Source organism: Gadus morhua, chromosome 15 (assembly GCF_902167405.1).
Source record: "Gadus morhua chromosome 15, gadMor3.0, whole genome shotgun sequence".
NCBI classification, from domain to species: Eukaryota; Metazoa; Chordata; class Actinopteri; order Gadiformes; family Gadidae; genus Gadus; species Gadus morhua.
Window position 1 is genome coordinate 8,498,849 of NC_044062.1, and position 19,547 is coordinate 8,518,395.

At 51.8% G+C, this 19,547-nt stretch overlaps 1 protein-coding gene across 6 annotated transcripts in view; it reads right to left on the bottom strand.

Annotated features, from left to right (window-relative positions):
- The window catches only part of zswim8 (zinc finger, SWIM-type containing 8), a 37,715-nt gene that overhangs the window by 12,396 nt on the left and 5,772 nt on the right, over positions 1-19,547 (bottom strand). For all 6 annotated transcript variants that reach the window (XM_030379653.1, XM_030379651.1, XM_030379648.1 and 3 more), the window contains exons 2-17: positions 16,935-17,088; positions 15,199-15,293; positions 13,015-13,187; positions 11,789-11,896; positions 10,820-10,901; positions 9,970-10,090; positions 8,891-9,092; positions 7,488-7,663; positions 5,560-6,916; positions 4,816-4,947; positions 4,219-4,398; positions 3,223-3,406; positions 2,513-2,620; positions 2,248-2,372; positions 373-745; positions 93-245 (exon numbers count right to left, since the gene is read on the bottom strand). In XM_030379653.1, the coding sequence (XP_030235513.1) occupies positions 93-245; positions 373-745; positions 2,248-2,372; positions 2,513-2,620; positions 3,223-3,406; positions 4,219-4,398; positions 4,816-4,947; positions 5,560-6,916; positions 7,488-7,663; positions 8,891-9,092; positions 9,970-10,090; positions 10,820-10,901; positions 11,789-11,896; positions 13,015-13,187; positions 15,199-15,293; positions 16,935-17,088 (3,723 nt within the window). The remainder of the gene's footprint in view (positions 1-92; positions 246-372; positions 746-2,247; positions 2,373-2,512; positions 2,621-3,222; positions 3,407-4,218; positions 4,399-4,815; positions 4,948-5,559; positions 6,917-7,487; positions 7,664-8,890; positions 9,093-9,969; positions 10,091-10,819; positions 10,902-11,788; positions 11,897-13,014; positions 13,188-15,198; positions 15,294-16,934; positions 17,089-19,547) is intronic.

Below are 19,547 nucleotides of genomic sequence, written 5' to 3' on the forward strand. Positions count from 1 at the left end.
ACTTCCATCGGTAGTACCTTCCCACTCATACGCTAGACACAAACGCAGCATAACCAGCGCATGAATCAGAGGTTCCACATGAGAGCGCCTACCTGTGTGCTTCTTCTTCTGGCGCACCGGGGAGCCCCAGCAGCGGCCGCTATAGGCCCCGCGGCCCCCAAGCGCTAGCCGACTGGGCACCGGGCCCTCGGGCTTGAATGCGGCCAGGTCGTTCTGCGGCTCGCACGCCGTCGGCTGGCCCCCGTCTGGAGGCACAACAAACACGCGTTATCGCCACACACCAGGGGGTGTAGGGGGGGAGACACAGAGAGACTGGAGCGGCTCAGAGTGGCGCCTGGTGCTATTGAGACAGAGGAAGCTCCGGGTGTTTACCTAGCTCCCTGGCGTCGCTCCCTCCTTCCCCGCCGTTGTTGTTGTTGTTCTGGGCAGCCGCAGCGGTGGCGGCAGCTAGCTGGCCCGGCACCCCCGCCCCGCTCCCCACCGGCACAACGGAGGAGGAGCTGGAGGAGGAGGAGGCCACGGCGGCAGCGACCGCGGCACCAGACGATGAAGCGGCGGCGTGTTTGTTGTTGTTGTTGTGGACGCCGCCGGCCCCTTGGCCCCCGGGGGCCCCGGCGTGATGGCTGGCAGAGTGCTTGGACGGGCTGCGCTGGCTGCTGGCGGCGGGCTTGCTGCTGGAGTAGAAGGAGCTGATGGTCTGGGGCTTGTGGGTCTGGCTCTCGCGGTCCAGCAGCTTGTCCAGAATCTGGGGGGGGACAGAGGGAGGGATGGAGTCGGACGGGTTCCAGAGATACAGAGGGAGGGCCTCGAAAAGGGGATAGTACCCGTGTCCTCAAGTTCCGTCCAACACAAGGTCACCAGCGATCGTCCTCCCGGGAAGGTTACAACAGAGATAAGTTCCCCTTTCCTCGGGAACCCCGTGTGCAACGCAACAGGAAAACGTGTTTTCACTCAGCGGGAGACATGCTCCCAGCTGCCGCTCTGCCACTCATCATTTAATCGGAACATGATTTTTAAGCACTCATCATTGGGTAATCATGTGATTGAGGGGAGGACGGCGGGCGGAGCAGCAGCTGAGTCCCCCTGGGAACCATCTGGCTCTGGGCTGGAGCAGATGTTGAGTGGAAGGCTGGCTTGTCTGAACCGGGGCCAGGCTCTGCTGTCCTGTCCAGACCGCCTCCCCTGCCTCCCTCACAGGTGGATACATGACTCTGAACGATACCAGCACGTGACACCAGCATCTACAACCCTAGCTCTGGTCCTTGGAGCAATCTGTGTTTACTCTCCGGAAGTTCACATGCATTGTTGACCGTTTTGTTGAGGTGTTGTTGGCAGATGGGGCTGAATCCCATTTTGTAAATAGCCTGTTTCAAACACACTGGTTTGTTTTTGCTTCCAGCCGCGTTGCGTGACGCAAAACCATTGGCGTGCTTGGTGGCCTGTGATTGGCCAACACCGTCCGCCGGGCTCTCCCTCCAGACTCATTAGAATGTCCTTGAGAACGGCGTCCGTCTGTCCGGCTCTCCTGTGTCTCCTCAAAGATACCGTGGAGTGATAGGAGGAACCGGGCGGCGGTGGACTTGCATGTGAAACTGGGGAGCGGCCGCGGATGAGATACGTTTTGTTTTGCATATTCATGAGTTTGTTTTGGAGGATAAGATATTTTCAAGGGTGGAGAGAAAAACTGTGTTGTTGTGATACAGCTCTGGTAGTTAGTGGAGTTGTACTGTTGTCATGCAGAGCACTTGAAAGGAGTTAAGCTACTGTAATTGTTTTCTGCTCCTCTAGTAACACTTAAAAAAAATTGTGTATTTTTCAAAGCCACTTGGTAGAAGAATCCACACTCTCTAAAGAGACTTTAAAAGACAGACCCAAATGTTTCGCTAGATTGTTTTCTGTTTGTCGCTCTGGTCCCACGGATTCCGGCAGCCTGTTCTCACTGCGTAGCAGACGCTGATTGAACCACAGAACACTTTTCTTTCAAGAGTGGGGGTGAAACCAGGACCGGTATCACAGGGTGAGTGTGTGAGAGTGAGAGAGAAAGAGAGAGAAAGTGAGGGAGAGAGACAGAGACCTTGATAGTGAAAGACAGTGAGAGACACTGAAAGTGAGGGAGAGAGACAATGGAATTGAGAGAGAGACAGTGAGAGTGAGGGAGAGAGACAGTGAGAGTGAGACAGTGAGAGAAAGCGAGAGTGACATTGAGAGTGAGAGACGGTGAGGACAGTGAGCGTCTCTCTGTGCTACCTTCTTCAGCTTGCTCTGGTCGTCCTTGTAGGTGATCATGAGGGCCAGAGCCAGGTCTCCCTTCTGCCGCCGGGTGCCCTCGCACAGCAGGGGGTGTTCTGCCTCGCTCACCGTCGTCTTCATGCCTGGACACACACACACACACACACACACACACACACACACACACACACACACACACACACACACGAGAGAGTACGTTGGTGGGGGATTGAAGCAGTGAGTAGGTGAGCGCCAGCCAGCGAGTAAACATGACATCACTCACCGAGAGCCGCCACCGCCGCCTCGAAGCCCAGCTCCTCGTCGCCGGGCATCTCGTTGTTACGGTTACGGCTGGGCGGCCGGGACCCCGTGGGGGATACGACTGCACAAACAACATGGCGTACAAGAGGGAGGGTACAACGTCACTACCACATGTAGAGAGAGCCAGAGACCTCATGGCAAAAGAGCGAGAGCCATCCAGTATTCAACTGGAAATCAATAGTGAGCGATGCTAACTTAATGAAGGAATACATTAATCCACCATGTACTAAACAGTGTCCTGGCCCTGAAAATAAACACACAGGGGATTGAACACGCTGCTTTCTCGGCCTGCTCTTTCCGAACATCATTGATTGCGCCGTCCTTCAAAACTCATTTATTCCTTCCTTGTCGTTTGGTTTCCCTCAAGTACTTTGTTTTGTTCGCTTAAAAGCATCTCACACACACACACACACACACACACACACACACACACACACACACACACACACACACAATGATCCTGACCCCTCAGCCAATAGTGGCGCGGTGTAGATGCTGACATCCTAACCCCTCAGCCAATGGCAGTCAGGTGTCGATGCTGACATCCTTACCCCTCAGCCAATGGCAGTCAGGTGTCGATGCTGACATCCCAACCCTTCAGCCAATGGTGGTTTGGTATCGATGCGTACATCCTAGCCCCTCAGCCAATGGTAGCCCGGCGTCGATGCTTACCTGGGATGCAGAGCACGTCGAAGATGAAGCTGGCCAGCATGAGGGGCAGGACAGGCCGGTAGTCGCAGAAGCTGCCGTCCCTGAGCTGCTCGCCGCGGTCCCGGATGGCCGTCATCTCCACCAGCCCCAGGGGGATCTTCTTCATCAGGGCCACCACCTCCGTCTCCTGGTAGCCCAGTTTCACCTGGGACCACAGCAGCACCGCTGGTTAGGGCACTGGTTCTCAAAGGCCGGTACACGTACCCCTTGGGGTACTGCAGTTGGTACTTAAATTTTTTCCTTTTCTTTCAAATGTTGAAATAATACTTGAACACACAAGTTTTACCATAATTCTGAATGCTAGTCAAAAGGAAATCGACACATTATTCATGTACATATGCTGCCGGTGAATGGGGTTACTTTGCTGAAAGAATATCTGAGAGGGGGTACACTAGTAGAAAAAGTTTGAGAACCGCTGGGTTCCGTCTGAGATGCCCTCACACCCCAACCTGCTCCTGGCTGACATGTGTCTGAGTTCACTAAGCGAGTCTCTCTGGATCAAAGCAGCAGTGGCAGCTAAATGATCAAATCATGGCTGATTGGATTCTCGCCGCTCCAGGCGAGATAACAACCTGATTAGTCTGAAGCGCTCGAAGCGGACTAAAACCTGCCCGAGGGAGGGAGGATTTAAATAAAGTCTGGTGGATTTAGGATAACTACCAAGTTAAACCAGTTTTACGAGACACTTTCTAAAATACATCATATGATGGACAAATATCTGGGTTATAATAAGATATCTACTGTATATCTATATCTCTATACATCTAAACAATTATATATACATTTTTCTATTATCAAACTATAAATGATGCATACATACATGTGCATGCATGAATGAATGAATGAATTAATTAATTAATTAATTAATTCATGCAAGGTGAGGTTAAACTTATCCCTTCCAGTTCCCCACCCCCCTCCCTGGCCCAGGTCCCAGCCCCGGTCCCCGGCCGCCCTCACCTCGAGGGCCTTGGTGGAGGCGGGCGGCCTCTGCAGCTCCAGGGAGAACATGCCGGTGCTGAAGGCCAGGTTGTGGAGCTCCAGCCGCTCGCTGAGCACCATGAGCAGGAAGGCCGCCTTGGACAGCGTGCTGGTGGCCACCGCCGTCTGACGGATGGTCGACACCTTGCTCTTCTTACCCTGGACGCATGGAAACCATGGTTACGGTCACCATGGTAACCGGGAACATAGATGCAGTCACCATGGTATCAGATACCATGGTTACAGATACCATAGGTATAGACACCTTGCTTTTTTTTTTTTACCCTTGACATGATACCATAGCAACAGTCACCACGGTAACAGAAACCATATGTACTGTCACCATAGTAACAGATACCATAGATACAGTCACCAAGGTATCATCTACAATAGATACATACTTACCCTGGACACAGTCATCATGGTGACATACCATTGAGACAAAAACCTTGGTAACAGAAACAATAAGTACAGTCACCATTGTAACAAAAAAAAAACATAGATACAGTCACCAATGGACGCCATGGAGATAGAAAGCATCCATATCCCATAGATTCAGACAGAAGGTGAGGTTACCTTGGTCTGAGGCTGCTCCACCTTGAGGTCAGGAGGGTTGGCCAGCAGGTCTCCGGCCAGCTCCACGGCCAGCCTGCAGGACTCACTGCTGTAGCCGTGGGCGTACAGGGCCTCAGCACACGCAAACAGCACCTGCAACCACACACACACACACACACACTCTTAACAAAAGTAGCAAACACAACATCTGGGCAGCAACGCTGTGAATCACTTTGGATGAAAGCTTCTGCTAAATGACTGAACAGTTTTGAAAATAGGAAAGTGTCCCTACAGCAGATAATGACACACAGAGCCAGGGTTAGGGTTACGCCTCGCTCTTGAACACTGCAAGCATCGTCTAAATGGGGCAGTCGTCAGCATTTTCCAAGCCCAGGGACCGCACCATTACATTACACAAAAATTGGGTTTTGTGAGAGAGAGATAAAGCGATAGATGGAAAGCCAGATGGAGAGATAGACCGTTTTAAATAAACAGTATACACTCTCGCTACAACTCACACACCACAGCGAAATCGCTGCACTTAAAAATAGTACTTGGCATTTTGTAGCATCTTATCCGAGCTATCTTGGTTGTGCACGGGGAACGGGTTAACCTAGCGATTGTTAGTGCTTGGCACATTGTATTGTACCGACAGCGATGTATGGTTGTTTCTCTGTCTTCTTCTGACAAATGTACTTACTGTAAGTGGCTTTGGATAAAAGCGTCTAAACGCCCTGAAGGTAAATGTACTGTAAATGTCCTCACCTCCATCTGACCCTCCTGCTCCAGAGGTTTGATCCCGGCGAAGATGTCGGGCTCCTCCTCGTGGTGGTTGTCGGCGGCCCCCCGGTCGCCCCCCTCCTCCGAGGCTGCGCTCAGGTAGTACGCCTGGTAGTCGTCCTCCCCCGCGGGGTCCGCTCCGCCGGCCCCCTCCCCTGCTGCTCCTCCTGCAGCCGGGGGAGGCGGGGCCCCGGAAGACCCCGCCCCCGCCTCCAACGCGGGCCCCCCGGCGGAGGCCGCCCCCGCCGGTGCCTTCCCGCCTTCCTCCTGGTCGTCCTCCATCTCCTCCAGCTCCATCTCCTTCTCCTCCTCCTCCGGCGCCACCACCACCAGCACCGTCACCGCCTCCTTGGGCGGGGCGCAGGGTGCCGGGGGCGGGGCCTGGGGCTGGGCGTTGGCGGGCGGGTGAGCCGTGGAGGCCGAGGTCTGGGTCATCCTCTTGGAGGCCCCTCCCCCTCCGACGCCGCCGCCGCCGCCGCCGCCGCCGCCGTACTTCCCCCGGAGCAGCGGCCCGGGCGGGGGCAGCATCTCGGGCGGCGGGGGGGTGAAGTCGAAGGTGTTGCTGGCCTCCGCGCCCAGCGCCAGGCAGGAGCCGTCGTCCAGGCTGAGCTCCGCCATGTCGGGCTCCAGGGAGCTGTCCTCGCTGCTGGTGCGGCGCTTGGCGGCCGCGTGCTTCCCCCCGCCGCCGCCGCCGCCGGACGCCCCCGCACCACCCGACCCGCCCATGGAGCCCCCCTTCCCGGAGCCCTGCGTCAGCTTGCCCTTCCCCCCCGACGAGGAGGAGCCGGGGCCCTTGTACACGCACTTACCCCCTCCTCCACCTCCCCCGCCGCCGCCGCCCTCCTCCAGGGACAGGGACGGCCCCCCCGCCAGCCGGCCCAGCACGCCCCCGCCCGCCGTCAGACCCTTCCTCTTGCTCACCATCGTCTCCTTGGGCCGCACCGCCACCTCCTGCTGGAGGAAGTGGCCGTTGCCCCTCCCTTTGTAATCGCCGCCGGCAGTCCCGCTCTCGGCTCGACCCAGCCCCCCTCGCGGGGCGCCTCCTCCCGCGGTCTCGGAACCTTCTCCCCCTCCTCCACCCCCTCCTGCGGCCGAGGCGGCCTTGGCCCCCCTCTGCTGCTGCACGGCGCGGGCCCAGCAGAAGGAGGCGCTCTTCTTCTCGGCGCTGCAGTAGGTGATGCCCGGGAGCGGGTAGGCCACCTCCCAGTTGAAGTAGCAGGACTCCACGGCGGGCTTGAAGCCTTGGAACAGCTTGTCCAGGGACTTGCGGTGCTGCCCGCGCTTCACGATCTCGATCACCTTCAGGTGCCAGGTCTTCAGCTGCGACGCCAGCTCCAGGCGCCTGAGTGGGTAGAGGGGGGAGGGGGAGGCTTAGCGCAGGAGGTAGACCGGGGTGACTTGTAACCGGAAGGTTGCTAGTTTGATCTCCGGGTCCTCTTAGTTGTTGAGGTGTCCCTGACACCTAAACCCTGACTGCTCCCGAAGAGCTGGCTGTCGCCTTGCGCGGTTGACTCCGCCGTCGGTGTGTGGATGTGTGCATGACCCGTTGAAGTTGCTTTGGATAAAAGCGCCTTCTAAATGCCCTGAATGTAAATGCAAAACTAAACATAGGAGGGCAATTTCCCCCCCCATGTCTGGTTCTGGTCGGGCGTCAGCAGCGGGTTTAAACAGATCCTGCCTCACGGAAGCGCAGCCTAGTAGCCGCATGCTAACAGTAGGAGCTAACCTAAGCTGAATGGTTTGAACCAGAGATGCCCGTTGTCTCTACTTACAAATTACAATTTGTTGGGGTTTACTCGATTCAAAAGAGCTCCATTGGCGTAAGAAAATAAACATTGACAACGCTGTCTGAAAAAGTAGACGAAACATGGGAGCGGGTACAAAGCCCTGGAGGTCACCGGGTGGGGTCTGACCTCTGGGGGCTCATGGTGGGGTCCAGCACCGCCAGCCTCCACAGCACCACCATCTCGTCACACATGCTGGCGCAGGCGTGGGCCGCCACCTCCGTCTGCCCGTTGCTGCGGCCGGTGTGGCCGCTGGCACTGCTGTGGGAGGCGGAGGTACGCACGCTGTACCACCACCCGATGATCTGAGGGGGGGAGACACCGTCAGCAGGGGGAGGAGGAGGAGGGACACCAAGTCAACACTGCAAGACCAACTTAAATTGCTTTTGTCTTATAAGAAAATATATACCTCTTAAGGCAGCACAACAATTTATGCTTGCCATGATATTTTCTCATTTGTCATATTGTATAACCGTTTGGGGTCAAGCCAACCAAACAACAATGACACCAATAAAATCATTATACAAAACAGGCACTTAAAATAATGGATCAGAAACCTACTAGATGGCATCATTGCCAAATTTACTAGGATTTGACAGCTTTGTAAACTTTTCATTTTTAAAACTAATTTTCAAGATTGCACCGGAAATACTCTGCCAATCGATAAACAAACTGAACAGTAGAATTAGAACTAGGGGTGCAAGGAGCAGAAATTGTAGAACAGCGAAGCGCAAAACCACATTCGGACAATCATCGTTTGTAGCAATAGGCACTAAACTGTGGAATACACTACCATCAGAAAAACAAAACATTGACAGAGCTCAAGGTTTTTAACACACAAGTAAAACAATGGTTGAAACTGAATAAACCCTGTGATCATTGACACGCAGGCACATGTGCGCGCGCGCACGCACGCACGCACGCACGCACGCACGCACGCACGCACGCACGCACGCACACGCATTATTCATTGTGCTTGCTTTTGTCTTTATGTCTCCTGTATATGATGTCTTCTGTATTTTTATTCGTGTGTAACTTTTAGTAAAGGCCTAACCAGGGACAGGGGTTGCAAATTAGTCTCGTCTAGAAACCTGTATGCATGGAATCTATTTTATATTTTGAATGAAAACAATGTATTTGTCCCTGCTCAATAAACTCCTAAGTAAAATAAAAAAGTACTTCCTGTAAACCTTCTTGGAAACCCTACTCGCATAAAAAAAAAATAACTATTCAACACTCAAACGCAGCTACGATGCTGCGTGTTCTTCTACAACGGGAGCCCGGTGGCTGTGGATTGCTGGCAGTAACATCTACATTCAGGGCGTTTAGCAGCCGCTTTGATCCAGCACGACTCACCATAGGCACATTTGTCGGATGAAAGAGAAGCAATAATATATGGCTGCCGGTAAAGTAAGGATGTTCATAGAACAAAGTGCCGAGCACTTACACCGCTAGGTTAACCCATTCCCCGTACACAACAAAGAGAGCTAGGATAAGACGCTACACGATGCCAAGTCCTATTGTTAAGTTACCTGCTCGTAGGTGAGGCACTGCTCCGTGAGGATGTAGAGCAGGGGGGCGGCGTTGCTGTCCCTCCTCTTGAACATCTCCCTGACGATGGACAGCAGGTTCCAGATGCCCTCGGGCTCGCGCCCCCGCAGCGGGCGCAGCAGGCAGGCCCACTCCGCGGCCGCCGGGGGCTCCGTGGAGGACAGGTACATGGAGTTCACGTCGCTGAGGGGGGGGGGAGACGTGAGGGTTAGGGGGTGCATCGCACCTCAAGGGAGGGGCGTCAAGACAGACGAACCAAGGGTCAAATCAAAAGCACTCGAGTGGGATGACTGAGGGTGACTGTACATCAAGATCATCAACACAAGGGGGGTGGGGGTGTGTGTGTGTGTGTGTGTGTGTGTGTGTGTGTGTGTGTGTGTGTGTGTGTGTGTGTGTGTGTGTGTGTGTGTGTGTGTGTGTGTGTGTTCCTCTGAGCCTTAGGAAGACACCTAAACCCTTACTGCTCCCGAAGACTGTGAGTGACTCCGTCGTTGGTGTGTGAAACATGTGTGTATGAACGCGGTGAGTCGCTTTCGTGAAAAGCGTCTGCCAATTATAAATGATAAATAATAACGTTGGTCAGTAAAAATACTTTGTATTTCTTGTTACATTTTTCCAGTTCATTAACGACGATGATCTTCACAATATGAACATTACCAGGCGTCACTGAATCGGTGACTTAAGGTACCAAATTTTTAGGAAGCTTATCTCTCATGATCATATATATTGATTGACACCAGGAGGCCTACAGGTAGACACTGGGGTTTGAACCCAGAACCTTTCCCTGGGAGTTCAACACCTTAACCCCCAGCCTGTGCGGCGTGTGTGTTTGTGTGTGTGTGTCCAGACCCCCTTATCTCTCTGCGAATCACCGAAAAGCTGATTCGCAGAGAGATAAAGTCCGTAAAAATGATAAGGTCCTTAAAAATGCCTGCAGTGTGACTACAGAGGAATAGATCTTAGAGGTGGCCCATAAATGCAGAGAATGGTCGAGTGGTTTCAGGGCCACTCTCCCAGACCGCCCCGGTTCAGAGCGTTGTGGCGAGGCGGAGGAGCCTACCTGAAGACCACCGGGGACGGACCACAGAACTTGTGGAGGGTCTTCTTGATGTTGTCCCTCAGCGTGGACTCGTCCAGGTACCAGGTGCTCTGATCCGAGGCAGAGGGGCCTGCCGTGGGGTCTGGACACACACACACACACACACACGCCGCACAGGCTGGGGGTTAAGGTGTTGAACTCCCAGGGAAAGGTTCTGGGTTCAAACCCCAGTGTCTACCTGTAGGCCTCCTGGTGTTAAGATGCCCTAATCAATATATATGATCATTACCAAAAATTCCCGTTTATTAAACCCAATTTAACAATGTGAGGCTGGAATAAAAAAATACAATGACATTGAAATTTATAAAGACGTCCCATTTCTACTAAATATGTGCTACAATCGGAACTCCAACTGGATTCAGTGGGACACAAGCGCCACCTACAGGCCTAATGCGGTCATAGATCTCAAACTCATATCAAACAAATCACACTCATTAACACAAATATAGCTGCCAAATGTCAGCTAACATATCACTCCGTCGCTAAAACTGTCTTTATGTTCTAATTGGACCAGTTTGTATTTGAACACCCATATAGCACTATACTGGGTAAATGATCTATCCTTCCATTACTTGATATCCCCATTCCGAGTAGTTGTATACGTTTGAAGGGCACGTGCTATGTCTGACTTCATATACCTCTTCATAAACATCTTTAAAGGATTATTCTTCACCACATCGCTGTGGTAGCAGTTTTTAAAGACAGAGTTCGCCTAGAACATACATGGTGTCTGTAGGTATTCCAAGTGGTCATTGTTCCAGATGTATATGAACCACACTATATCCCAGGGATCACTGTAATGTACTGGTACCTGGAGCCCCGCAGACTGTGTTGATGGCCGTGGACTGGGAGGACAGCAGCTCATCCAGCAGTCTCTGAGCCGTTGGCAGGATCTGCACACACACACACACACACACACACACACTTCAGTCTACTGATCTATCGGCAGACCTTCCAAAAGGCACTGGGTTGGATAGCCGACATCCGCAATCCTACTGAAGGCCTCCGTGAGGAAGATGTCCTCTAACCCATACCTGCTCTCTAAGGAGACAATCTGACATGAACACTTTCGATTGAAGCGCTGTCTGCTAAATAACTAAAACGGAAACCATGAGGGGTCAAGTGGTATTAACAGACACACAATCCTTTTGTGAACTCTGTTTATACAGCTTGTACACCTCGCGAGTGTGTGTGCACATGTGTGCGCATCTGTGTTACAGGCAGTAATGTTTATGTTGGCAGTAAATGTTTTCCTGGTCACTGTGTAGTAATTACTGGTGAAATGATTCATCCATTATGCAGACAACCTTGTTGTGTTTGAACTGCACACAGGGTTTTCCTCAGCCTCAGCCTCTGTTACTTTACTAGTAAAACGAAGGATTATGAGCTTTGGTGACAGCCCCGGCCACGGCCAGTGTTGCCAGATTGGGCCAGATTTCCCACCCAATCTGGCAACCTGGTGGAAATCTGGCCCAATCTGCCAACTCTGACCGTGGCCGGGGCTGTCACCACGCTCATCATCCTTACTGACAGCTTGGTGTGTTGAGTTATTGATAGTCTGAGTTAGTTGTGTTAGAAACACAAGATACAGGGCTTGGGCACAATGCACCATGGGATATTTTTGTAGGCGACGGCTTAAGAGAGTTGGACACGGCGAGCGGATTCCATCGGCGAGTGCAGTAGCCAGCACACCTGTCGTTATTTCTGAACCTTTGACCTCGAGTGTGGGTGGGTTGTGGGTTGCCGCGACGACCGCGTATGTGTTTATATGACCTCTGACCTGCTGGGGCAGCTCGCTAATGAGGTACTGGGCGAACTTCTGGAGCTGGTCCCTCTGCAGCCGGGAGAGAGACTCTGAGACTGGGGCCCGCAGACACACAGCAGACGCCTGGGGAGAGAGGGAGAAAGAGAGAGGGAGAGGAAGAGAGGGAGGGAGAGAGAGGGAGAGAGAAGAAGGAAGGGAGAAGGAAAGAGGGAGAGGAAGAGAGGGAGGGGGGGGATAGAGAAGGAGGGGGAGAGAGAGAGTGAGCTGCATGGCTCCAGAAGTGCTCAGGATCTCCCCAAAGGATTCTCTGGGGGGGAGGTGTGTGTGCGTGTGTCTGTGCCTGTGTGTGTGTGTCTCCTTGTGTGAGGAGTGTCATTTCCTCAAGAAAAGATGCATAAAAGGTTGAAACCTTGTCCCATCTCTGAATCCCAGAGATTAACCAGAAAAAAGAGAACAAGGTTTAGGTTAACCAGCCAGCCGGTTAACCTGTAGAACCCTCCCCAGCCCTAGGAACCCATCTCCCCAATCACCCCATCTCCCCAATCACCACCCCCCCCCCCCCCCCCCCCCCCCCTCAGTGCGGTTCACAGACACACAAGCGTGTTCCAGTGTGTCTGTGAGAGAGAGATACCAGCAGATTTATCCCCCAGAACAGACCTTGACTCACTCTGCGTGTTCTGCAGATGTGTCAGAGGCGCCAGGCGTACTCATGAGTACCAGGCTCCACTCACCCCTCTTATCTAGAGGGGAGATGGAACGCTCCACCCAAGGAGCTAATCACAATCCCCCACACACACACACACACACACACCGAAAGACACCGTGGAAACACACACACACACACACACACACAGAGGAAACACACACACACACACCGTGGAAACACACACACACACACACACACACCGAAAGACACCGTGGAAACACACACACACACACACACACACACACACACACACACACACACACACACACACACACACACACACACACACACACACACACACACACACACACACACACACACACCATGCAACCAAACAGGGGATCAAACACAGATGCTCAACGAAACACAGGAACAAACATAGACACACACACACACACTGCATGCAAACACACATAACTTGAGACACACACACACACACACAAATTTAAACAAGCTTTCGATTCCTAATTTAAACACCCGAAAGCTACATTTTTAGACGCACACCCCACCCACACACACACTCCGCAGTACTCACGTTGTGTATGCGGAAGAGACACAGCGCCACCACGTGCGCACACCACTTGGCCCCGGCGCCGCAGGTACAGGAACAGGAAGTGATGCGGCAGCGGTCGAACATCACGGCCACGTTGTACGCGCCCTTGGACTGACCGCCCTGCGTGGAGAACACCGTGGCGCTCAGGTGGAAGCCTGGGGGGGGGGGGGAAGTACACACAGAGGGGATGAGACACAACTAAATGGTACTTAATGTACGCACTTATTGTCTGTAGTTCATCCTTTGCACTTAAAGTAAAGCATCGTCTTATCCTAGCTATCTTTGTTGGATAGGGGGAATGGGTTAACCTAGTGATTGTTGGTGCTTGGCAATTGGTCCTTGCAAACAGGTAGGGCTTGACCACTGGTGACCCCTTGGGTCAAGCAACCGTCAGAGGGAGAAGCTAGATCGGACTGCGGCCTGAGGCTAGCAGCCTGGCCCTGGGCCCTGGGCTGACTGAGGCTAGCAACCTGGCCCTGGGCAGACTGAGGCAAGCAAGCCTGGCCCGGGGCCCTGGGCTGACTGAGGCTAACGGCCGGGCCCGGGGCCCTGGGCTGACTGAGGCTAGCAGGCTGGCCCTGGGCCCTGGGCTGACTGAGGCTAGCAGCCTGGCCCCGGGCCCTGGGCTGACTGAGGCTAGAAGCCTGGCCCCGGGCCCTGGGCTGACTGAGGCTAGCAGGCTGGCCCTGGGCCCTGGGCTGACTGAGGCTAGCAGCCTGGCCCCGGGCCCTTGGCCGACCCCCCGGCCAGCGCTAAGCAGAGGACCAGCAGGGAAATCCCCTCAAACCCCCCCCCCCCCCCCCCCCCCCCCCCCCCCAACAACTGCACCGAGAGAGGAGGGAATATCACATGAAGGACTTTCACTTCTGCCAGAGCGCCTGGTCGACAGAAAGCGATGTGTGTGCAACTCTGGGAGCGTGGTACAAACAAAGATATCTTTGACCTACTTCTCTGTGTAGCTCGTCTGCGGGGAAACTTAACTAAACAGAGTTTCCATTACCTCAGAGCCCCACTGCATGGCAGCTAATAACGGTGGATGCCACGCAAAGCTCTGCGAGCACTTGTAATAGAAAACAGGGAATCGTTGCTCCTGCCTTGCTTAAGAGCAGGACTCCTTCACATTACTACTGAAGCAGTTTGGATGTGGTTCAGCACATCGCATGTTGATGCAAGTGCCTTTTAGCCTAGTTGTACTTTATACTATTAGTCTATCAATCTATAGTCCATGGGGTCTCATCCTGATAGAGTTGAGCAGCAGTCAACGACTAGAACAGTGAACAGTCACTCAATACTACCAGCAATCAGCAGTCATCCCAATACTACCAGCCAACCAGAAGAGTCCTCTCAATACTACCAGTTAACCAGAAGTTTCCAAAGCTGCCCACATTTACTATACTTGCACGCCCATACATCAGGGACATTATGGACCGTAGGTCTAAGTTCCAGTATTCTCCCCTCTTTGTTTACATTTGCTTTTATACACTTTAATATACTGTGAAGTACTGGTATATTTGCATGTATACACTAAGTACTGGTAGATTTGCATTTGTACACTGAGCTAAGCTCTGGGTCGGCTTAGCTCAGGAGGTAGAGCAGCTGTCTTGTAACCGACAGGTTGTTAGTTCGATCCCCCTGAGTGTTGGTGTGTCCCTGAGCAAGACACTTAACCCTAACTGCTCCTGACGAGCTGGCTGTCACCTTGCATGGTTGACTCTGCCGTCGGTGTGTCAATGTGTGTATTAACTGATGTAAGTTGCTTTGGATAAAAGCGTCTGCTAAATGCCCTAATTGTAATATACTGTGAAGTATTGGTACTGGGCTACTTAATAATTATTTTGTTTTCCCCGTCTGTCTTTACTTTAGCATTTACTTAAGCGCTTATTTTTGTTTCATTAGTACTTTGTATTTTTTCATTGGATCTTATCTCCTGTTTTCCACTGCTGCTGGGCTGTTGTAAGGAATTTCTATCAATCACCATGAGAGGTTTTGTCCTCTACGTGGTTCTGTGCCTTCGTCACCGGAGGCCGACTGTGTAGCTCAGCCGTTTCCCTGCAGCTCCCTGAGAGCAGGGTTCGCTAGGAGCTCAATAGAGAGTCTCTGTTTGAATAGAAGGTTGTGATTGCTATGCATATCCTGGCGAGAGATGACCTATAAACATGAACCCACCGATCTGCAGGGGGTCTTTCACCGCCCGCACCCGGTACAGCTGCTCCCCCCGCTGGAACTCATCTGGACTCCCATTGGCCAGACACGAGTACAACCTGCAGGGAGGGGGGGGGGAGGGAGGGAGAGGGAGAGTGAAAGGCAAACAAAGCATTGTGGTTTTGAGAGAGGGATGAGAATGACAGAGAAGGAGAGGGATGAGGAGGAAATTGAGGAGAGATGGTTGCGGAGGAGATGAGGAGGGAGAAAGATACAGGGAGAGAGTTGGTTGGGGAGGAGGAGAGAAAGGAAAGATGGTTGGAGAGGAAGGAGAGGGGGAGATGGGAGAGGAGAGAGATAATAGATTGGTGGGGAAGAGGGGAGGAGGGGATAAGATGGGAGAGTAGGAGAAGAGCGTTGAGAGGAGGAGAGAGGAGAGGAGGAGAAAGATCAGAGACGGTTGGGCAGGAGAAAGTGCACAGGTTCAATACCAGGGTAAGAATTCCAACAGTCAAACATTTAAGTGGTCTTTCTGCTGCGTATAAAACGGAGACAATGTGGTGTTCATCACAAACGCAGTGCTTCATCTAATGAAACGGGACATGTGCATCGACACCTGCACTGTGGCTGTCAGCTCTGGTTTGGAGATATGCCCGTTGGGCCGAGTAACTAATTCCTTGTGCTAGGATCAGGCTGGGCACCAATGTATCAACAGCCTCTTCTTCGATACCACAGAGTGACAAGTATCAACTGGTAACCTTTCATCCAAGGAAATTAACTATGAAAATATTTGGTTATTAGACGTCCCTGTATATTAGTAATGAGACCCTCGGCCTCAGGGTTAATTTGTCATTAGCGATCCAGGTTTGATGATAACACTTAGCCTCTCAGGTGTTAGTGTTAATTTGTTAATTGGGTTTTCGCCAAATAGGTGATTAGACTTCCAGTGTACTAGATAATGATATATCCAGGTGTTATTAGTAATTATATGTCCCGGTGCAATTGGTCATTATCTGTCCAGGTACGATTGGTAATAATTATATATATCCAGGTGTGATTGGTCATTATGCGTCCAGGTGTGATTGGTCATTATCCGTCCAGGTGTGATTGGTCATTATCGCTAATTGTCATTAGCGCTCCAGTTGTGATGATAACACTTAGCCTCTCAGGTGTTAGTGTTAATTTGTTAATTGGGTTTTCGTCAAATAGGTGATTAGACTTTCAGTGTACTAGATAATGATATATCCAGGTGTTATTAGTAATTATACGTCCCGGTGCAATTGGTCATTATCTGTCCAGGAACGATTGGTAATAATTACATATATCCAGGTGTGAATGGTCATTATACGTCGGGATGTAATTGGTCATTATCCGTCCAGTTGTGATTGGTCATTATACGCCCAGGTGTAATTGGTCAGAATACGTCCAGGTGTGATTGGTCATTATCCATCCAGGTGTGATTGGTCATTATGCGTCCAGGTGTGATGATCATTAAACATCCAGGTGTGATTGGTCTTTATACGCCCAGGTGTGATTGGTCATTATCCGTCCAGGTGTGATTGGTCATTATCCGTCCAGGTGTGATTGGTCATTATACACCCAGGTGGGATTGGTCAGAATACGCCCAGGTTTGATTGGTCATTATACGTGAATGTGTAATTGGTCATTATACATCCAGGTGTGATTGGTCATTATACATCCAGGGGTAATTGGATAGAATACGCCCAGGGGTGATTGGTGATTGGACGGCGTGCGCTCACCTGATGTCCTCCTCATTCTCAGGGAAGCTCCAGTAGGCGATGCGGAGCTGCAGCTGCTCTGGGACAGGGGGGTAGACCTTCTCCACCACCTCAAAAGGGATGTGGAACGCCACCTGCTTGGCCGACAGCTCCACCAGGGGACACACCTGGCCATCTGGGATGAAGAGGAGGAAGAGGAGGGATGAGTACAGTAGCTATGTACCTGCTATGGGGGTGTGCTCTGCTGCGTTGGGTTGAAACCATGTGACAAATGATGTAGCCAATGAGAATGTAGAACTTCATGGTACGCACGGCCCCCTTACACACTCACACCCCTCTCACCCACCCACCCCGGCCCTCTCACCCCTCTTTTGCACGCACACCGTTTAACACACATAATGTATGTTTGTACGTCCTTTCACTTAAAAACAGTACCTACATCGTGTAGCATCTTATCCTAGCTATCTTTGTTGCATACGGGGAATGGGTTAACCTAGCGTTGTTAGTGCTCGGCACTTGGTTCTATGAATATAAGTTACTGTACCGACAGCAATATATTGTTGTTTTTCTTTCTTCTGACAAATGTCCTTATGCAAGACGCTTTGGATAAAAGCGCCTGCTAAATGCCCTAATACTACATGTACGGCTTACACGGTACAGCCCTGATCCTGGGTAAGTACCAATAGACACCGCCGGGTAGGGCCTGCGTTGATACTGAGGTTAGAACTCAGTGCTAGTATATGGTGCAGTTGAGTGCTTAACAAGCAACACGTTTCAATTGAAATGGAGGTAGAGGATGGCTATCTACTCAAGCATCACAACCCAACCTAATCACATTCAAAAAGACGCCGAGCAACGAACTGCACCCGCCCTGAGGTGGTATTGTCCTAGGACACAGACAATACACCTACCTACAGAGCACTTGTCAAAGTACAAAAATACTCCTGAATAGAGAAAAACATTTACAAAAAACAGGCATTCCTCATGCATTTCGTATTGAATCCAGATTGGACATCCATGATATTCTGAATCCCTTCAGCCTAACAGAGACTAATGTCTAAACTGCAGGTAGATCTGCTCCCTCAGCTCTGTAGCAGAACAGACCCGCGTTGTCGGCTCAGAGCGTTGGTGGTGACGTGGTGAACAACATGAACCCTCTGGAGAAGCAGTGAATCACAGCGTCTACACCTGCTCCCTGAGCCCTACACCTGCCAGCTCAGACCACTATTTACGGCCTATGGAGGAGCATGGAATGGCCTTGTTTAGTCTGTATACTAGTAGTCGGAATTAAATAGGACGACAATAACTGCCCTATTCATGGTCAAAATGGGAGGCCTGAGGATATGTATGCAAGAGATGAGAATTTTGTTCAGAAGGCTATTTTGGTTTATGTATCGATACTGAATAAAATCAACCTCAATTCGTCCCTACACGCGTAGGCCCTGCCTACCTGAACTCAAACCAGAAAGATCGATCAGAGTGGTCACCAGGCGGGACTACAACCATAAGAGGTTTGCAAGGAGATCACAGGCATCCAAGTCTAAATGACTCCAACCAACTACTACTACGAAAAACTATAGACTAATGACTACAGCCGCTCGCTAACGTTCACTAGTGGCTCAGGTTCTCTAAAAACCTCCCAGTTGACCGCTGGTTAAGAGATCACCACAGGGACGAGATTACTTCCCCAGTTGCCCCCCCCTCCATCTCCTCTCAGCAACATGATCAGCCCTCACGGTGAGGTACTTCTGGTGTGAAGACCGTGGATGCTGTCTTCACCCTACTTCAATGTGATGTTTTATCTGAACCGAATTCAAAGTGAAAGCTTAAAAAAACGAGCAGTATGAATAGCTATAAAACTACTGTGGGGATTGTAGTGAGGTTTTTTACGACAGTAGTGAGTTTGTCTACAATGGCAGTTAGTTCATAGTTTTTCTATGATGGTAGGGACTGTGACTGTAGAGTTTGTGTGATGTGGTGAGTTTCTGTGAGGGTAGTGAGTTTGTGTGTGACGTACTGGTTAAGTGTGTGACGGTAGTGGCTGTGACTGTAATGAGTGTGTGTGACGGTAGTGAGTGAGTGTGCGACGGCAGTGAGTGAGTGTGTGATGGCAGTGAGAGTGCGACGGCAGTGAGTGAGTGTGTGATGGCAGTGAGTGTGTGTGACGGCAGTGAGTGAGTGTGACGGCAGTGAGTGAGTGTGACGGCAGTGAGTGAGTGTGACGGCAGTGAGTGTGTGTGACGGCAGTGAGTGTGTGACGACAGTGTGCGCGTGTGACTGTAGTGAGCGTGTGTGACGGTAGTGAGTGTGTGACGGCAGCGAGGGTGTGACGGTAGCGAGTGTGTGATGGCAGCGAGTGTGTGACGGCAGCGAGTGTGTGATGGCAGTGTGTGTGTGATACTAGTGACTAAGTGAGTGACGGCAGTGAGTGCGTGACGGCAGTGAGTGTGTGACGGCAGCGAGTGTGTGACGTCAGCGAGTGTGTGACGGCAGCGAGTGTGTGATGGCAGCAAGTGTGTGTGTGTGTGTGTGAAACTAGTGACTAAGTAAGTGTGTGACGGTAGTGAGTCAATCTGCAGGACGGATGAGAGGAGCTCTGGCGGGGGGGGTAGGGTGGATACAGGCGAGGTAGAG